Here is a 19,757-nt window from a genome sequence, read left to right as displayed (position 1 = left end):
ATGATCTTTATTGCATTCTTATGGTAGACTGCAAAGGTGGAATGTCAGACCTGTAAACACAGAAGGCAGGAAGAACCACCCCATATGGCATGCACACCAAAGGCACACGATGAGCACCCTCAAATGAGAGATTGCAAAACATAGGCGACATCAAGTAGTATTATGCAATGGTGAAGAAAAAGGAGCCTTGGTAAAAGTATGCTTGGTGATGCATGCAAAATGAGGGAAAATCGCCCTTGGGTTAAATGCACTGGTTGTGCAATATCTGCATGCATAGTGTAAAGCTGTGCACATGAATCAAATAATCCCACTGCTGGCTGTATCCGTTGGTAATGAAAACTGTGCATGCACAGACGTGCGGCTACAGAACGCCTCACAGGCAGAATGTGACACATTTGTAGATTTTCTTTTTTTTTTTTTTGCCCTGGTCTCCAAACTGGAGTTACCCTCTCACTTCCTAGTTTACTGCTGCTGTCATAGCTCGGCTAACACCCTTCTTCCTCCATAGCCAGCAAACAATTTTCGTCTACATTTTGCCGCTACGACCTTCCCCAAGTCTGCTTCTGCTGGTCAGAGGGGAGAGCTCGTTTTTTCGGCGTGGCATGAAAAATGACACTTACATTTCACCACCCTGTCCGTCGTAGATAACTTCGGTTCATCATTCGGCTTGTTTTCGGACATTTCCAGTGTGATATAATATTGAGATATAGCAGAAATGAGAGTGAAAACGGTCCCTGCGTTGCTCTTGCCGAACAACTCTTGAGTCTATCCGAGAAAAGGGACCGCAGTGATCTCACTCGGTCCTATCAGCGGCCAAAAATACTTGCAACAGGGTTACAATTTCACTGCTGGTGCTGGAGGAGCTGCTCTGTCTGATTTACTGTTACTCTGTATCAAGTTGTCTGAGCGCAGTGTGCACTCAAACCTGCTAACCCACAGGACCCGCCCCCCAACTGACAGCGACCCTTTCTATTGGTGGAGCGCTGCAGGCTGCCACTCTGGCTGTACATTCACTTTTATCAAAGGGCTGTTTCTGGTGTCAATCTGGGATAATAAGTGGTGTGAATAACTGGTGTTATAATAATACAGTCGTAGCAGAGTATGCGCGATGAATACTTGAATGAACAAATACAGTAAATAAAAAGTACAGTTTTTTTATTCAGCATATGCTCAAACAGCACAAACATATATAAAAAATGTATTTGGACCCAGGCATTACATTCTCAGTATGGAAGCCTATTTCAACCAGAAAGAAAGATAAAAAATAATAATAATGATAATAATAAAAGATAAAACAGAAGATAAACATGCTCATGGTAAGTAGATCTCATCTCATCTTCAGCCTCTTATCCGGGGTCGGGTCGCGGGGGCAGCAGCTTTAGCAGGGGACCCCAAACTTCCCTTTCCCGGGCCACATTAACCAGCTCTAACTGGGGGATCCTGAGGCGTTCCCAGGCCAGTGTGGAGATATAATCTCTCCACCTAGTCCTGGGTCTTCCCCGAGGCCTCCTCCCAGCTGGACGTGCCTGGAACACCTCCCTAGGGAGGCGCCCAGGGGGCATCCTTACTAGATGCCCGAACCACCTCAACTGGCTCCTTTCAACGCTAAGGAGCAGCGGCTCTACTCCGAGTTCCTCACGGATGGCTGAACTTCTCCCCCTCTCTCTAAGGGAGACTCCAGCCACCCTCCTGAGAAAACAAATTTCGGCCGCTTGTACCCACGACCTCGTTCTTTCGGTCATGACCCAGCTTTCATGACCATAGGTGAGGGTAGGAACGAAGATTGACCGGTAGATCGAGAGCTTTGCCTTCCGGCTCAGCTCTCTTTTCGTAGATGTATATTTATATTTATATTTATAAACACAAATTGATCTGCATTAGTGTTAATGTGCTCATGCTAGCCCCCTTGCTAATTTTCAACTGCAGTTCTTTGGTGAGATGTTCTCAAACCAACCCATGTAAATCTGTTATTTGTAATGGATGTCTGGTTTGTATAATTTACCAAGTAAATATTCCAACACCAATTTCCTTACTTTATCGCAAAACAAAGAAGTCATGTGATAATATGAGCCCTGTGAGAATCTGCAGAGCCTTGACATAATATCCAGCGGATAATGTTAGTACATTCTTATAAAATACAGGCTCGCTTATCTCGCTTATTGTCTATATCAGATGAGGTCCACTGGTCCTGTGCAAATAATAATAAAAGTATCATACTGAAATATGGATTAGTCAAAATGATGATAGTAAGCCACATATTACATGAAAAGTCAATATTTTCAAAGAGTAAGTCAAAGATGATTAGATTTAAATTAAAAAGTATAAGACAGCAAGTCAAACATTACGAATAAGTAAGTCAAAGTTTTGAGAAAAAAGTTCTATTATGGGATAGTAATGTTGATAGTAGTTATGAGTATGTTTTTTAAACCACTTTTTATTCAATGACAGTAACAGTCACAGAAATATAGCTCGACTCTGAAATGTGCTCTGGATTTTTCATTGTTCCCAGAGGATAAATCCTGATATTTTTTAGTGAACTGCTGATTTTTCTATTTTGGATTGTTCAATACTTTTCCTCTAGTGCCCCCCTCAGGACAAGAGCTACAGCTCCAGCCTCGTTTGTTTACACTGGTGATAACATATCTCATTAAGGTTACGTTAACCTGTCATTTTATTTCTCTCTTTGTCACGAGTTATGTAAAAGCAGCTCGCCTCGATAGTTATTGTGTGCTATAGAGGGCTTATTCCGCTCAGTTGAACTCCCTGCAGATCCACAAGAGCATAGAACGTCCTGGTTGTGTTGTTGGATCAGAGTAATGTGAGTGAGTGAAAGTGTGTGTGGATCTGTATGCATGGGAACAGACTGATCTGTCATTGGTGAGTCACCAGGTACACAACACCGGCGATTTGCCTGAAGGAGACCTCAGCTTTTTGTGCATGTCAGTTACGCCACTGCTGCTCACAGGAAATAAATGGAGGCAAACTGTTATTAGCGAGACACTGGTGTGGTATGAGTCAGTTTTTTGGCAGGTAGAGGCCATTAACGAAGCCCTGAGTTTAACATTTCTCTCAATGAGGGACTCTGAGTGCGCGCGCGCGTGCGCGCGCGCGTGCGCGCGCGCATGTGTGTGTGTGTGTGTGTGTGTGTGTGTGTGCGTGTGTGTGTGTGTGTGTGTGTGTGTGTGTGTGTGTGTGTGTGTGTGTGTGTGTGTGTGTGTGTGTGTAAGGGGTCAGAACATCCTGCAGCCTTTTTATCTCTGCCTGTAGTGGAGACATTTACACCAGATCATTAGCTTTGATACGCCACAGGTTCTAGTGCTCTGCTTTGCACCCATGGCTTTACAGACTTAATTAAACTCTGGTCGAGTCTTTGACTCAAGTTGCGACCTTTTTATTTTTTATTTGCATTTTCTTTGCTCACATATAGACATACCTACTGTGTTGGAATGGTATATCATAAAATAGTATGTGATAATGTGTCATTATTTGTTATATTGCATGTTTCTTCTGTTTCTTTTTTACTTCCAGTCTCTTCTTCCACTGTAGCTTTGGTTGTTTATGTCCCATAAAGATATCTAAAGTTATATAATGAGAATACCTGAGAAATTCTCCATCAAAAGTAGATTTTTCAAAACTGAAAAACAGTGGCCATTTTCATCTTACTGCGCCTTCCTCTTCAGTTAACAAACATTATCTAGACTTTTGCTTTTTATGAATACACATTTGTAATTTCCCCATTTTGCGTACCAGGTTTGGTAGCGCCAGAACCAGAAACATGTTGGCAGCAAAACTTAACTTGGACAACAAGCCTTTGATGTCCAAACCACAGAATCAGTTTTGGGAATTTTCCATCACATTAAAATCCATGAAGTACATTTAATTCCACTGATTAAATTGCTTGGAATTGCTGGCATTGAACTAGTGCTGTAGTAAAGTTTTTTTTTCTCCATTCAAACGTGTTCCTTCTCACCAGACCAGAGAGCAGGCTTTATATTCAGTTAAAAAGAATGGTCTCTTTCCTCTGTCCATTTCGATGTAGCAGGAAACTCCCTCTTATCTGAGCTCCTCCTGACAATAGCAGTTCTGTTTCCCATGTCACTTTGAATTAAGACCTGCAGAAGCACAGCACTGTAGCAATGAGCCAGACAGGTAAGCTGCATTATTCATTTATTCATTCATTACATTTTACAGGGGTAATGAAAAGGATTCATTGCTTTAATATGAGTCTTGCTCATTTATAATTTCAATGCTCAGAGAAAACATTTTTGATTCATTTGGTACAATATATCTTGGAAAAATATTGACAATTTTGAAAAGTAAAATGAGCTTTGGGTCTTTTGTGTTTGTCAAAGTGGAAGCAACATCAACAGCAACATTTGTGATGACAGATAAGCCTTATTATCTGCTACACTGAGGGCCACAGCAAAGTGTATTTTTCCACTGTGGTTCAGTTGCAGAAAAGTCTGGAGACTATTGTACTATACATTTTATGCAACTTAAATGCATCGTTAATTTCGGGGGAATATGATGTTTTCTCTATAGAATATTGAATATTTCTTCTTGTAGCTGAGGAGCTATTAATCATCTATGAGACGGAGGCAGAGCAATGGGCCACCTATCTGCATTCAGTCTTCACTGGTCCAATCTCAGAGGCTGGGATCTGCTGCTATGACATCGCCACAGTGTCCAGCCGACAGGACGACTTCCTCAGGCTAGCCGAGTATACCTGCAAGCTCCTGATCCTGTCCAAGGGCATGCTGGAGGGGCTGTGCCCGAAGCGGCGCTTCTTCCTGTCCCGTGTTTTGCTTCCTGCAGCTCATGTGGTGGTGCTGCTGTGTGGGGTGGAGAGTCTGACCCCGCTGCTGGAGCTGGTGCCCCTGAACGGCAACGAGTGCCTGCAGGTCTCCAGTGAACAAGATGCTCAGGAGTACCTGTCCACTGTGACTGATATTGTGAGAAAAGGTAGGGGATTGACTCCAAAAAGCTTTTCATTTTGACACTTGTTGTGGCTCACCAAATACAGCTGACCACCTGTTCATAGCACTGTCCTGAGCCCCATGTGAGAAGAATTCAGCTTTAGATATGGTGTAGCATTGGCTGTACTAAAGAAAGGAAGGTAAAAGTGCAAAAAAAAAGGCTCTTGTTATCCCATCGAAGTTTCCCCACAACTCTAATACCTGATATTTTGTGCTTATATTTAACATATTCACATCTGTATTATGAACGTTATTCCAGTCTGAACACGGCAGTTTCCAACATTCTTTTAACTACTGCAACTCTAATAAAATGAATTCATGAACACCAAATTGAAAAGTCTTAATGCATGACAGTAAAACAGACTGCAATTTATTCACAGTGCGCATCGTAGTCGTGCAAAGCCAGAACTTAATCGTCCTGTTCACCATGCCCTTCCTTCAGGAAAACAATCCCATGGCCTCGCCACCCTCCTCCCCTAAATGCAAAGGGAAAGAATGCTCATTATTTGTGAAGAATGCTGGAGCAGCAGCTTGGAAACCTGTTTACTGACTTTTTTTGTGCTGAGGATTGACATCCAATATTCGTTATGCACCAGCTGCAGATACTTCTTTAGTGAAACCGTGTGTACGTGTGTTTCTCTAACATGTCCACATCTGCCCTGCCAATTATCCTCTGCCTCCTTCCCTGTTTTGCTAATTGCACTATTTGTATAAAATCATAAAGCAGAGGAGGGGTGCTTGTATTTGAACAGGTGTGTGCAGGATAGGAACATCAGATGCAAATAGCCAGTCCTTCCTCTTCAGCCACCCCTTACTCTCTGTCTCTGTCTCTCTCTCTCTCTTTGTGAGCCATGCAAATTCAAGTGCACTCTGCGTCACTTCATTGCACTGATACAGTAAAGAGCTTCAGGCCCGGATCCCACAAACAGTTATATTTTAACCCAGAAGTACCTCCCCTGTTCATACAGGATGTTGCTGTTTGTTTGTTAGTGCAGTTGATGAGTTTCAGTGTAGACAGGTGCACGAAGAAAGTACACTTTGTGACTGTTGTGTCTGATAGCTTCCAGAAAAGCAGGAGACCTTTCATATTTCTGTTTGTTATTCGCATCACTCACTAATACAAATACGTATCCTGAGAGTTTGTGATTTAATGTAATTTAACCTAATTTGGTTTCATGCTTACATTGACTAATTCCCACTAATCACCAAGCACTGCAGAGACTGAGCGGAATGTTAGTTTTGCAGGTTTTTAGTCATTGACCTTTATAATTTTGACCTGGTAAAAGTTAAGGAATCGCTAAGTGATTACACTTCATCCTGAGAGGGACTTGAATGCGTGCTTCAAATTTTAGAGCAATTGTTTGGCAGTCATTGAGACACACTGAAAACCACAAATGAGAACCTCATAGTGGTGCTAAAGGAACATTCAGAGGATCACCAACATTCTTCCTCTGGGGATCATAAATGGCAACATTTTGGCAACGCATATTTTAATCAGCCAGATATTTTTGTTTGGACCAAAGTGGCAGACCAACCGACCAACATTGCAATCCTCAGATCCATGGCTTAAAATAAGGGGTTATCCCTTTGTTCCCACGGTGGTCAAGGGATTTATAAGAGCTATCTTTGCAGTTCAATTGAAAAAGAACTAAGGGTTCAAATAGTGAAAATCCCCTCAGCCACTGTGGAGATATCAATGTTTAAAGTCAAGAAAACTATCTTGCTGGCAAAGTTGAGGGTGGTAGGTTCAAGGAATATAACATCAGAAGGATATAAGTTGTGGTTGGGTTATTTCAACATAACTGGGCCAGGGAAAAATTCAGGACATTAGGCAATTAGAAAAAACCTTTGCTGAGAATATAAAACCCTCTGAAAGGTCTCCGTAATGTGTCATATTAAAAGGATATTGAGCTGGGGAACATAGCACCTTTGGGACATAGAACGACTCCAGAAGCTTATCGTATCTGAAACTCATTTTGTCGACATCACTGGTACATAATTCAGTATGAGGTTCAATGTCTCATCTTTTGTAGGTGTGTTAGCCTCAACAGGAACTGTCAACCCTTTGACACTTAAACTATCAGGATCAGAGCAAAAGGCGGAACAAATGCTGTTAACTGGATCCCACAGTGTCAGATCCAGCCTTGTGGTCGTTCCCTCCAGAGTTCCATGCGGGGTGAGACACTCAGTCAGTAGCAAGCCCTTTCTTTTTTGCCATAATGCATCCCTAACGCTGACTGCACTGCGGTTTACTGTTCGGTCTCTTTGGCAGAGCTTTATGGAAGTGTTCATTCTTTTGAAAAATGAGTCGACCGACAGCAATGCTGAGCTTGAGTTCACAAGTGAGAATCAGACACTGAGAGTGAAGCCTGTCTGCTGGAATGAGCGGATCTTGTGTGTCAAAGCACCAGGTGAACAACATAATAACAAAATAATCAATCTATGTATTATTCAAATACTTACAAGGGAACCTTTAGTCACTGACTGTCTACGGTGTCTGTATGGTTTACATTGCAGATTTTCCACCAGGAAATGTAAGAGTGACCATGTACAGCAATGGGGTGCCACTGAGCAAGGCACAGCTGCAGTACTACAGCAACATGGAGGAAATAAGCTGCCTGTTGGCGAGGGCGGCAGACCCTGTAGATTTCATGTGTCAGGTAAAGTCTATTTTAAATGTGGGCAGGGAGGGTCTAACAAATGAATTCTATGGAGGTACATTATGGGAAATGTAGGATCGAGTGTTTGTGATGTGATCGAGAGGTTAAAAAATATTGCAATGTTTCTTTTATCATAAAGCAGGCCAAGGTGCTATACTTTACGTTTAATCCACAGAGAAACACACTCAATATTCATAAACGGTGTTTTTAAATGAGCTGTCAGGACTTTCATATGGTTGGGATATCACAACTTCACTATATATATATAGGAAGAAAGTGCTGCTATAGTCATTTCCACTGAGACGCTGAGAACACAGATGCGGAAGACTGACCAATCAGAGCCGACTGGAGAGGGGCATTAAGAGTCAGGTGCTAAAAAGGAGCGTTTCAGACAGAGAGTGAATACAGGTATGTTCAGACAGAGAGTTAAAAAACGTTCTAGTAGAAACCCAAAACCCAAGGATGAACATAAAATGTCATTGCTTTAGGACAAAGTAAGCGTAACATTAATAGAGAGCATACCTCAGACTTTGAACCTCTAACCCTTGCAAATATATTCAAATAACTCTATCAATCATTGTTTTAGTAATGGAAGAAACACGTCTGAATGCTGTTCTTTTCCGTCCCTTCTTAATAAAAGCAACTATACAGGGGCACTTTGAATGTTAGTGAGTCATGGTTATGTAACTCAGTTATAGAAAATAGTTAATCAGCTCCCCTAAACACTGTTTATAATCGATCCACTTGGAGCCATTAGAAAGATGCATATTTCTCCTGATTTTTATGGGCGACCCAGCTTACCGTCTCCTCTCTGAAAATAAAGAGATGGCAGGTTTCAGCCTTCTTTCTGCCATTAAAACACTTGATTGGATTAGGTCTCTTTTGCTGAAGAGGCAAATTTGAGCAATGCCAAAAGACGAATTTGCCAAGAGAACTTCCAACTAAAAGTCTGGATTGAGACAAGCGGACTCAGATGCCCGTGATTTATGTTCAACTAGGCATCTTTATTGAGCCTCTATAAACTGTCTTTCTCCATAACATCCACTGTTTTTAGGTGATGCTTTTGTTTGCTCATCAAATTCAATTTGTAGTTAGAAAATTGCTTGTGCAGACTTGCCTTGCCTCAACAAATTACTTTGAAATGTGCTCTGCTTGTGACCTGTCTGTCTCTCTGGATTGTCAGGCTCTTCAGGAGTCCTCTGTGGAGACCCTGGATCAGAAGTTGTCCTCCATGTTGTTGGAAGGAATGCCCACAGGTGGCTTTCGAGGACTGCAGTGTGACAAGACACCTGAAAGAGGTACAGCACTGGATCTTGCTTACTTACTCAAGACTTTACATTGGAGACATCTGCTGGGAAATCACACTGAAAGAACTCAACCTGCTTCAACCCGATGCACACATTATTGCACACGTTCTTTGTTACTTGATTACTTGATTTCTGTAAAATATTTAATTGCAGTATGAATGGCTTAGATATGCACCAAAACACAGTAGTTATACGGCCCTATCTATGTAAATATGGCTTGTTTTAAAGATGACATAGTCTCATTTTTGTTTAGAGAACATGTTTACATTCACTCTCTGTCTGAAACGCTCTGTTTTACCACCTGTCTCTTTTTGCAACTGTGGAATGACTGTGGTGACACTTTCTACCTAGTGTATAGTACATCTGTGACATCACAACTGTACAGTCCTGACGGCTCGTTTAAACGCACAGTTTCTGCATACAGGCTGTGTGCATTTCTCTGTAGATTGAACGTTCTGATACTTTCACAGCATCTGTATAGCACCACAACCTGCTTTGTAATCAAACAAATACATGGACATCTAATTTTTAACAATATGGGACCTTTAAAACAATACATTAACATCATTTATGTAAATGCCTTACATGCCAATTTAATTCACTCCTTTCCCTCCAAGCATGTGTTTATGCAACGATTTGGATTGAACATAAGTCTCACAGTTGGAATGCACTCCTGTTGCACGATCCACATTATCCACCATGACAAGAAAGCTTCCATTATTCCTTGGCTCATTATGCGGCAGATTGATGGTATCATCAGCTACTGAGATTGATCTTTAACTCTGCTAAAAAGGGCACAGGGAAATGTTTCTGTGACACACAGGTCAATAAGGGCCCCCAAGCGTTCTTCCTTTGACTGTCCGACTGAGTATGTACGTTGGTTAGTTATCACCTGTCAAGGAAGTAATTGGTAGGTGGTGGAATCTATGCTGTAAGGGAGTATTATGTGTACACATGCTAATTTTCAGACCTAAATGGACTTGTTAGTACTGTCAGTTTTCTTTTTTGACTCACCTGTCAATTATCCCCATCAGAGCTCCACCAAACAGATGCCCCATCGCTCCTCCACTTTGCTGCCCAGTATGGATTCAAGAGTATCTCCAGCCTGCTCCTGCAGTGTCCAGGTGCTGAGCAAGCACTGCGTACAGCCAATCGCCATGGACAGACTCCCACTGAGATTGCCAAGAGTCACGGCCATACAGAGCTTCACGCCTTATTGAAGGAAACACTGGTAACTACTTCCATATTAACTATTCGCAACTGTCAAATAGAGTTTTATTTCTTTTTCCCCAACAATAATTCCCCCCTTGCTCCAGTTGTTATTCGCCCTTGTAACATTTTATATTGTATTAGTTTTATTGACCCTCCATACAATGAAGACCTTTCTTAAAATGTCAATATCTGATGACAGCTTCTCATGTTCCGTGATTGGTGAGCTAATTAAATACACCCAATGACATGATATATAGTTTTAGATACCTGCTGACAAATGAGAAAAACAACACAATACAGCTTAGTTCTTAAGATCAGGCAATGTAGTGCAGCACTCAAGAATGCTTTTACTAACACCAATACAGCTTTAGGAATATGAGTGAGTGGTGCTTTATTAATAATGAACAGAATGGAGAGGAGAGAAAGGTAGAAAGCAGGGGAAGTGACCTGAATGTCAGTGGCAACCTCACTCCTATGAACTAGTGTCTCTACATCCAGGCACAGTTAGTGGATTTATGATAACCCCCTCCTCTCATCCTGAATGTGTTTGGCCTGCAAGGTTCCTAATGGAACACCCCCACAGAGACTAGAAAAGCTGTGTTTGTTCATGCATACACAACAGCTAAGAGCGCGGGTTGTCTGCATACATTCTGACAATTAATGCAGCCACTAATGTTGAGATTTTCTTGCTTAATGGCTGCCATTTCCCCATTTTAATATGAAGAGTCTTATCCTGTTCAACCTCCCATTTCACTGTGTGGAGAGAAACACAAGAGCAGCACATTTGCTGCAATCCAAATGTAATAGATCACTTTCATGCATGCACATCCCTTCATCTGATTAATCTGGAGGACACACTGGAGGATCATGATGTTTTTTACTGATGTTATTTCATTAGGCAGTGAGGACATTATTATCAAAAGGAAGACATGATGTGGCCTAGTGTTATAACGTGAGCCAAAATGCAGGCTGAAATCATATTTTCTGCAAATACAATAACATTACAGATGCATGGAGAATACTTACATTCCCTCAGATCATATCTGTATTTGGATAAAGCTAACACAAGCTCTAAACCTTTTCTTTTTAAATTGGAACATTCCATCTATTTTTTTTTTGTACTGTAAAAACGATACATTGAACTCTCGTCATAACTGTGAGGTTTCCAGGCAACCAGGGGGGAGACGCCAGGATGCCAGTGGTCCCGAACTATCTAGGAAACTAGAAAAGGGTCAATACGTCATTGGCAGCATTCAAATTTTGCATTGGTGCCACATCTATTAAAGTTAATGAGGCAGGCATGGCAAGTACAATAACCCATTATACCGACTGACTGAAAAATGCTCCAACTAAATTAAAGAAAGCATCATGGTTTGTTTTTTCTAAATTTGCACATTTGATTTTCTTAGTATTGGTCTCCAAACAAGTCGTGGCTTTGCTGCTGCAGCTGCATATGCCTTTGGCTCAACCCAAGCCCCTGTTTGGTCCAAGGTTGCTGACCAGACTGCAGTTATAACCAGATAAATGTATTAATGGCTGTGATTAGAACTGGTTGGACTCAATAACATAGAGTTAGATTGTCATCTAGCTGATAACATTATCATCATTATTATGCTATCATTCACCATCACCCCAGCTCCTTGTCTGTTTATTTTACACCTTCAAAAAGTGATTTCTCACTAACATTAATGGTTTTATTCACTCTGAATTAATGTTGGATGTCTCAACAGATATTGCTAGCTAACGTTAGCTCAACAAAGTGCAAATGCTAACTTAGTTCACTGACACACAAACTAACAAGTAGTGTACCTTTAGGTGATGAACGTCCACATTTATAGAGGCACATCAAATTTGTCCATTAGTGCCTACTAACAATAATTGTGAACAATATCACGAGAGTTGGCTAACGTAAGCGCTGCTCACACGCTACACAGTGATGTAATGACCCTTCCTTGTTTTATAGTTTCCTTGGTCCCAGCCAGGAAATAATCTATAAAACAGTTTTGACAAACAACATATACTGTATTCATTACTTTCTAATTATTAGCTGTTGATATGCAGATTTTTTGGACAGAATCAGGCTAGCTGTTCCAGCTAAGATAGCCAGATACAGGTGTAAGCTTCCTAACATGAAAGCAACATTTGAATGTATTAGGAGATCAATGTGGAGCTATTTTTAACTACTGTATATGCTATTGAATAGTATCATCTATAGCACTGTCATATTTGTAATGTAATGTAATGTTTTGAAATAGACAATCTTATTCAAAGAATCTAGTAACTAGACCTGTCAGTGTACTTAAAAGTACCTCTGAAATATACTTCACTTCAAATGTTCAAGTACCTCAAAATTGAGTTCTAAGTTCTTATTTTCCACTACTGGACACTGATTGTAATTGTCATTAAAGGTTTTTTGTTTTTTAATGCAATTGTTCAATGTCATGGGCACAAACAAAATTCCATTTACCTCCATTTACCTCCATCCATGTATTTTGGGAAACATTTCGATGCTTGTATCATCAGAATGATTCCCCTACGTATCAATATATACCAGACAGCAGCATAATGCTCTGCCCTTATCTCCCTTTTTCCCTTGTAATACTGACAACTTTTAACTTTCTCAGCTGGCTTGGATCAACCTATAAAGAATTCCCCCTCGAGGGAAATTTAGACACTCCAACAGCTGTTGCAAATGTATTTATCCCCCTAGCAACACTGCTAATTGAGAGTGACTGCAGATGGAGCAAGGTTTGATCAGATTGCTCTAGCGAGTCGAAGTGCTCGCTGTGAGTCTGCTGTGAGTCTGCAGTGAGTCGACAGAGCTGACAGGAGAGCGCGAGAGTCAAACAGAGGTTTTCCCACAGGGACTTCAACAAGCCTATAGATGTAGCATAACAGACAGATTCGACATGCACAGGCAACTGACATTTGAGAGTGTATAGCCTTATTAAAAATCATCTTAACAGATAAAACTATATGTGTGCTTGTGTGGTGCGTTAGAGGAAGAGAGGAAGTACTGTATGTGGCGTGGGGTTTTATTTCACAGCAGTTTCATTAACTCATCTGCAGTTTCCCCTACCTCCAATTAATCAACCCATGATGCATCAGTGATTTGGGCGTCAGTGTAGCAGCATTGTCAATAAATCCTAGATGGATCGGTCCCCTGCTTCATACACAGGCTGAATCACTCACAGGGCCTGCGTCAGATCCACTAGTCTGCCCTGGCAGCACACTTCTTTGTTAATTAGCTGTGAACTGCTCCAGAGGGGAAAGCTAAATTATTCAGGGAGAGCATAACTGGAATACAAATCTAGAAAATGCTCTGCTGTTATCTAGGATGTTTATGTCCTCAGACTCCAATATTGTGCCTGCTCATCGTAATTACTAACACAAATACGCATTGTCCTTATTTAATATTTGAATACCGGGTCACGAATTTGGCTGAGTGTCACTTGGCATTTAGATGGCCTCTGCGCTCTTACCAAGATGCCACTGTGCACTCTCAGAGCAGAGCAGAGCAGGGCTCAATAAATACAAATTAGCTTGCAACTGTATGGTCCTCCAACGACTACAAGGATCTGTTTATGTGCTGCATGCTGTGTTTATGTACAGTATATTCCTATCCAAATTCAGGAGCGCAAAATTAGGTACGCTCCAAATCCTCAGTGGGATTTGGTGATTCCACTGACATTATTTTGCATGTTATGTTTGTTTGTCTGTTCAGTCACTGCACGAACTCTGGAGATTTGTTTATCATTTGAATGATACTGTCACTTGTTTGCCACCAGTCTCCGTCCCTCAGGTTATGTACATTTTGAGTCAGTCTTTAGCTATGAGTTGCTTTAGAGAAGGCAATGTCAGCCCACCACTTTGGTCCAGACTGAAATATCTCAACAGCTGTTGGATAGATTGATATTTTGCATTCATGTTCCCCAGAAAAGATGAGGCTTACCGACTTTACTGATCCCCTGACTTCTCATCTAGTGCCACCAGCTGGACAATGTATTTGCGTATCCAGTGAAACATCCCCATATAGTCACTTGACTGGCATAAAATCTTCCACCCACATGCATGGTTCCTAGATGATCAATCAAACTGTGTTTAGACATCCTATGACTAAAGCTGATTAGAAAATGTTAACATGCTAACATGCTAAACTATAACTACACATCCGCATTACAAAAGTCTGCAGCAAAGATGACATTTTTCTAGGCCAATGCGGAAGTTAGTATCGTCCATTGACCAAAAGCCAATGGGATTTCTCTATTGGATTCTGCAGAAAATAAGCTCAGTGGCAAAAACAAGTTTATGATACTTACATATTTTGTTCAGCAAGATAATCTTCACAAATTAACACCACTTCTGTGATTTTTGAATGGTAAATGCCATCGTCAGAAGTAAAAAGCCAGAATTAGGGTACAGACGAACTACACCATGGTTGCATGACTACGTCACCACCACTCGTTTCCAGTATCATGCGTGATGACGTTTGAGACCCTCTGAAGTGTCATTTAGCCACTTCTTGGAATCAAAAGTAAAACAATTCAAACTAATTTTCAGGGGCTGTAGGACTCATTCCTGCAGCACTCTATGTGAGCATATTGACATTAGTATTTGGCGCTTATCACCACTATGTTTAAGTAGCATGGCTGTTGTTATATTAGCCTACCATAATACACGTTTGGGTTTAAAGAAAACTATAAATATAATACTTTACAAAGTAAATCTGTTTTTACAGAAGTGTGAAGTGTGTCTTTGTATTTTCCTATGCCAAAAAACAAGTTGATTTTGTCTGCACAGCCCTTAAGTGATGGGTTGAGTGTTACACTTTACAATCTGCCGTGCCTCGAACACTCTTATCCTGAAACCACTATGTCAAAAGACAGCGTGCATGCTGGCACAGACAGCTGAGTCTAGCCGGCCTGTGAATTGACCATCTCAGCTGCTGAAAACAGATTTGCACTTCTTATCTTATGCTAGATTCACTTGAGATTTGCTCTCCCTCTAACAAAATCATGCCTGCTGTTTTGTCTGAAGCATTGCTGCTTGGATTGCAGCAGTGAAACTGAATTCGTCTGGAATGTCTGGGGCTCCTGCCGGTTTCAGACATCTGTAAAATGATTTATCATTCACGTTTGGTAAATAAATTTCCCCTCCCTTGTTCAGAAATCACCTCTTAAAATGCCTCACTGTGCTTAAGTACAGCATCCAACTATGATAATTCAATGTTCAAGCTGTGGTGGTAATTATCCCATCCTTTCTACCTGTTGGGCCTGTTATGAACCTACACTATTATGTCATGCATTCATGGCAACCACTAAGTAATTTGCAGTACTAGGAACAGTGTAATATTGTAATTGAGTCATGAGTGGCTGTGTTGCCTGGAAACTGCACACAGAGCGTGGCCGGTTATATGGAGGATATCTTGATCAAAGTGAGCTGTATCTCATGTTCTGCAAATATTTATATTATTGACTGGGATTACTTTTACTAAATTCAGAATATATCCTTTTAAATTGCTAAAAGTTTCAAATGTAATCCTAATTCATAATCATATCATCGAGTCTTTTGTCGCAATCTGTTTGGTGGCAAATCTACAATACAGCTCAGCAGCTGTTTTAAAGGCCCCATATTGTAAAGAGAGATTTCCATATCAATCTACAGAGAAATGCACACAGCCTGTATTCAGAAAGTGTGCCTTTAGACAAGCCATCAGGAGTTATAGGTATATATGAACATGTTCTAGCAGAAACCCAAAGAACAAGTGTGAACCTAGGAATGAGCATAATATGGGACCTTAAATACAAAGTTGTTTAACTCTTATGTACACTGTTGTTTTGCCCTTTCCTTTTTTTCTCTGTCTAAATAAATACATTCTCGCTGTAAGTCATTTCAAAATGAATGATGTAATGATGTCTTCAGTTATTCACATCTCTATCAGAAGTTGAAATATGGCAGTAAATCAATATCCGTATCTCAATCTAATTACGGATACAGTCTAAATATCATGCCAAGGGTCTTGAATTGCTCACTAAATGATATGTTTGGACTGAAAGGGGAAGATTGTCGGATTTCATAATCACCCTGATCACACCCGTCTGTCCCTCAGCATGCTATTAGCAAATAGGCCGACTCTGCAGCAGCTTTGCTGTCAGAGGAAAAACTGCTTTCTGTTATCCAGCAGCAGGCAGGGTTACAGCACACCTCTCTTATCCTGTGAAAGCCCAAGAATTACTTTTCCTAACAGATCTACATCCATGTAACAGTGCAATGCAGTGAGATACCTCAATTAATAATCTGGAAGTTTGTCACAAAAATACTGAATATTAAAACATGGCATGGAGGCAGAGAGTGCTTAGTGGACAGTCATCTTTAAAGGATAAAGGTGAGAAAAAGACGAGATGGACCGAGTGAGGCCGCAAAGTATTCACATTCTTACAAAATCGGCCTGCATTGTATCAAGATTGTCAAACATGCATGAATACGCAGAGAAAAAAAATACACTCTTACTGTGCATAGAAAATGCCCGGCTTGAACAGAGTGGACATTTCATTCCTTGAACTCTAAATTGCCTCTATTGAGCTGCTTCTGCTGTGATTTGGCTGAGGCATAAAACGCATCTCTTCATGCTCTGTTGTTGCAGAAAAGGTTCAACTCGGGCGAGGACAGTGGTGATGCCAGTGTGTACGAAATTATGTGCACTGCAGGTGAGTGAAGGACAGATGGGAAGTGAAAGGAGGACAAATGGAAAACCGGAGAATGGAATTGTTTTGTTTTTTTCCCAGCACATCATCGTGTTGGATTGCTGTTCATTTCCAACCACTGAATATTTTTCCCTTGCTGATCGGCACAGCGTGTAGCCTTACTTCAGATTAGCTGTGAATTGACAGTAGCAAAAGCAGCATGCAGAACAGCATCATGACACTCAGGCAATAGTGCAGTAAACACTTTTTGCATTAGGGACTCCTTCCACCAAACAGAAAGAGCAACGGGGAGAGGATGAAGAGGGGGAGGATGAGGATATCTATGCACCACTGGCGATGAATGATGAATATGACACCATCCTGAACTCAACAAAAGCAGTGGTTATTGCCAATCGCCCACCAGCACCCACACCTCGGCCAGAGAGCATGATGAAGGAGGGCAGAACCCCTTACATCACTCAAGGTAACTTATTCTTTTGTTGCATCCCTTGCCCACTTTTCTGCCAAATCACAGACAGGATTGAGCTGATTTGGAGTAAAAAAACAAACAAAATAAAAAACCCTGCTGAATTATATGAAAGGGAGTTTGGGAGATGATGTGGGTGGGAGGAAGTGCCTGGAATGTGCATTGCCATTATCAGTGGAGTGCTGCTGAACAGAGCTGAGATGCTTTTTTGCAATGCAGTTTGTTTTGATCCCATAAACCACAAGGACGTGGTCGCTCCCTCCACTGCAAAACAAACAAAATTGAGGAAAGAGAAAGATTTGCCTGCATCGAGAGCCCACAGTCCATAACTGTTCAATTTCAGCCGTGTGAATATTTCATGAAGATGAAACATATAAAAGTGACTGGTATTATTAAGGCTCATAAATCCTTAAAAAATGGCTTCTCTTTTGCATCTTGCCAATGCAAACATTCATGCATGCATTCACAATGAATTGTTATTCCGACAGATATTGCACTTGTCCCTTAATAACCATCCCTTGCACATTCAAAACACACAGAAATGAGTATAAGTGTGCAACGGGCGCCCCTTTTTATTGAGCTTGCATGTATTCAGTAAGCTAACTCTCTGCCCGATGGGACCTACAAAACAAAAAAGAAATTGAGTGCACCACTGAACTCTCTGCATCCCAGCCATCTCTTCAGTAACAGAGAGGGAACTACCCCGGCTGCCATCTGCAACCAATCTTAGCCAGACCAAGGCCAAGTCAGCCAGAATAAGTCATTACACATGTTTTCCATCGTCCTTGTCCCCAGAGCGCGCAAGAGAAAGGAGAGGGATTTTGAGGTTTCCATCTATTGAGACAGTTGAGCTTCAAAACCACACAAGGATCACATTTTGCTCCACACTCCCACTACTGCAGTGAAAGATGTGAGAGGCGAGATGAGGCTTGGATGAGAATTAGGCGAGGAGCCAGTTATTGGAGACCGCTGCACAAGTGGAAATAATGAGAAGTTTTCTTTTGTCAGCATCTCGAGCTCAATGAAACTGAAATGTGAATGAAATTGAATCCTACAGAGTGGAATTACTACATATGTAAACTACATGGAGAGTAACGTAAGAAAAGGCATGTGAGTCCGCCCCCCGGCCGATCTGCACTCACAGTTTCAGTCTGAATTAAGCCATAAAGCCAGGCCTGTATTATGAGCAAGCTGTGTTTGAACATGAAGTGGAAAAGAGAGACGCTGTCACGGAGGAAATGGTCAGAGGTGGGATTATCTTGCAGGGTGTGGATGTTGAATTTCAATCCAGTGTTGGTCACACACAGCCGCAGCTCCACCGCCTCTGACAGCTACACAGTGTAGCCTTTCATTCTGAACCAAACCAAAAGCATCATTCATGGCATTTAATTCAATCCAGAGCTGCATGTGGATGTCTTTTTCTGAGAGAAATACAGATTTAAGATGTGGAATAACAAACCAGGGTACCTGCTATTTTATATAATATTATACTGTATAATATTATATTTGTATTAATGATATAAAGATTATACTGAAACATTAATATGATGTTTTTTTCTGCTGGCTTTTCACAGTGAATTGGTTGTTGGTTGTTTGTAAGTTTAGAGTATGGCGCCATCTTGTGGAAGAATTGTTAGCATGCAAGAGCAATATTGACTTACTGTAAACTCCTCTGTGTTTTCAGTGTTCCAGAAGAAGAAGACTCCACAGGGAGATGATCTGTATTCACTTCCCACTAAACAAGGTGAGTGTCATGTTATATGGCACTCGCTGGAAATAGGTGGATCAATCAATGGCACACTTAAAACGTCATTAATACAATTTAGTACTGCACTTCCATGAAGTTAGAGCACTCACAGAGACAGATTAAAATATGAATGGTTAATATTAAAGCAGTAGATCTAGGCTCTATTTCCTGACTTATTAAGCATGATAATGAAAAAGGACAAGATCCAGTGAGCTGGGCGAAAATGCCTCATTTATGGCAGAGGTCAGAGGAGAATGGCCAGACTGGTTTGAAGGGCAGAAAAGCAACAAAATCTCAAATAACCACTTGTTACAACCGAGGTTTGCAGAAGAGCGTCTCTGAAAGCGTATGTGGAACCTTGAAGCAGATGCCTGATCTGATGAGTTTCGATTTTTTAAAATATTTGATTTAGTTTATTTAATAGGGACAATGCACGGCTCTCAGCCGTACCAGAATTAGCTCCTCGCTAAATTTCATCTGTATTCCCTGCTGTGACATTCAGATGGTAGGGGCAGAATTTGGCGTAAAGAACATGCATGGATCCACATTTTCCCCGCCTGTTTTCACATAAGAAAGTCTTACTTGTACTATGTACGCATTGTTTCAACTCCACAGCCTACCGGAGTATTGTTGCTGACCATGTCATCCCTTAATGACAACAGTGCACCCATCTCCTAATGGCTAC

At 41.2% G+C, this 19,757-nt stretch overlaps 2 protein-coding genes across 3 annotated transcripts in view; one reads left to right on the top strand and one right to left on the bottom strand.

The window, feature by feature from the left end:
* Positions 1 to 873, bottom strand: part of LOC310964065 (protein phosphatase 3 catalytic subunit alpha) — a 72,758-nt gene extending 71,885 nt beyond the window's left edge. For both annotated transcript variants that reach the window (XM_083937053.1, XM_083937054.1), the window contains exon 1: positions 621 to 873. In XM_083937053.1, the coding sequence (XP_083793179.1) occupies positions 621 to 681 (61 nt within the window). In that variant the 5' untranslated portion in view covers positions 682 to 873. The remainder of the gene's footprint in view (positions 1 to 620) is intronic.
* Positions 874 to 4,136: 3,263 nt separating this feature from the next.
* Positions 4,137 to 19,757, top strand: part of LOC310963969 (B-cell scaffold protein with ankyrin repeats-like) — a gene marked incomplete at both ends in the record, with an annotated part of 40,100 nt that continues 24,479 nt past the window's right edge. The window contains 10 exons of the mRNA XM_083936926.1: positions 4,137 to 4,149; positions 4,567 to 4,962; positions 7,019 to 7,152; positions 7,249 to 7,387; positions 7,494 to 7,636; positions 8,820 to 8,934; positions 9,978 to 10,174; positions 16,799 to 16,862; positions 17,116 to 17,322; positions 19,010 to 19,069. Coding sequence (XP_083793052.1) covers positions 4,137 to 4,149; positions 4,567 to 4,962; positions 7,019 to 7,152; positions 7,249 to 7,387; positions 7,494 to 7,636; positions 8,820 to 8,934; positions 9,978 to 10,174; positions 16,799 to 16,862; positions 17,116 to 17,322; positions 19,010 to 19,069 — 1,468 coding nt within the window. The remainder of the gene's footprint in view (positions 4,150 to 4,566; positions 4,963 to 7,018; positions 7,153 to 7,248; positions 7,388 to 7,493; positions 7,637 to 8,819; positions 8,935 to 9,977; positions 10,175 to 16,798; positions 16,863 to 17,115; positions 17,323 to 19,009; positions 19,070 to 19,757) is intronic.

Source organism: Echiichthys vipera (genome assembly GCF_963691815.1).
Source record: "Echiichthys vipera genome assembly, chromosome: 22".
NCBI lineage: Eukaryota > Metazoa > Chordata > Actinopteri > Perciformes > Trachinidae > Echiichthys > Echiichthys vipera.
Note: the sequence above shows the minus strand (reverse complement) of the source record. Positions and strands in the feature narration are given on the sequence as shown.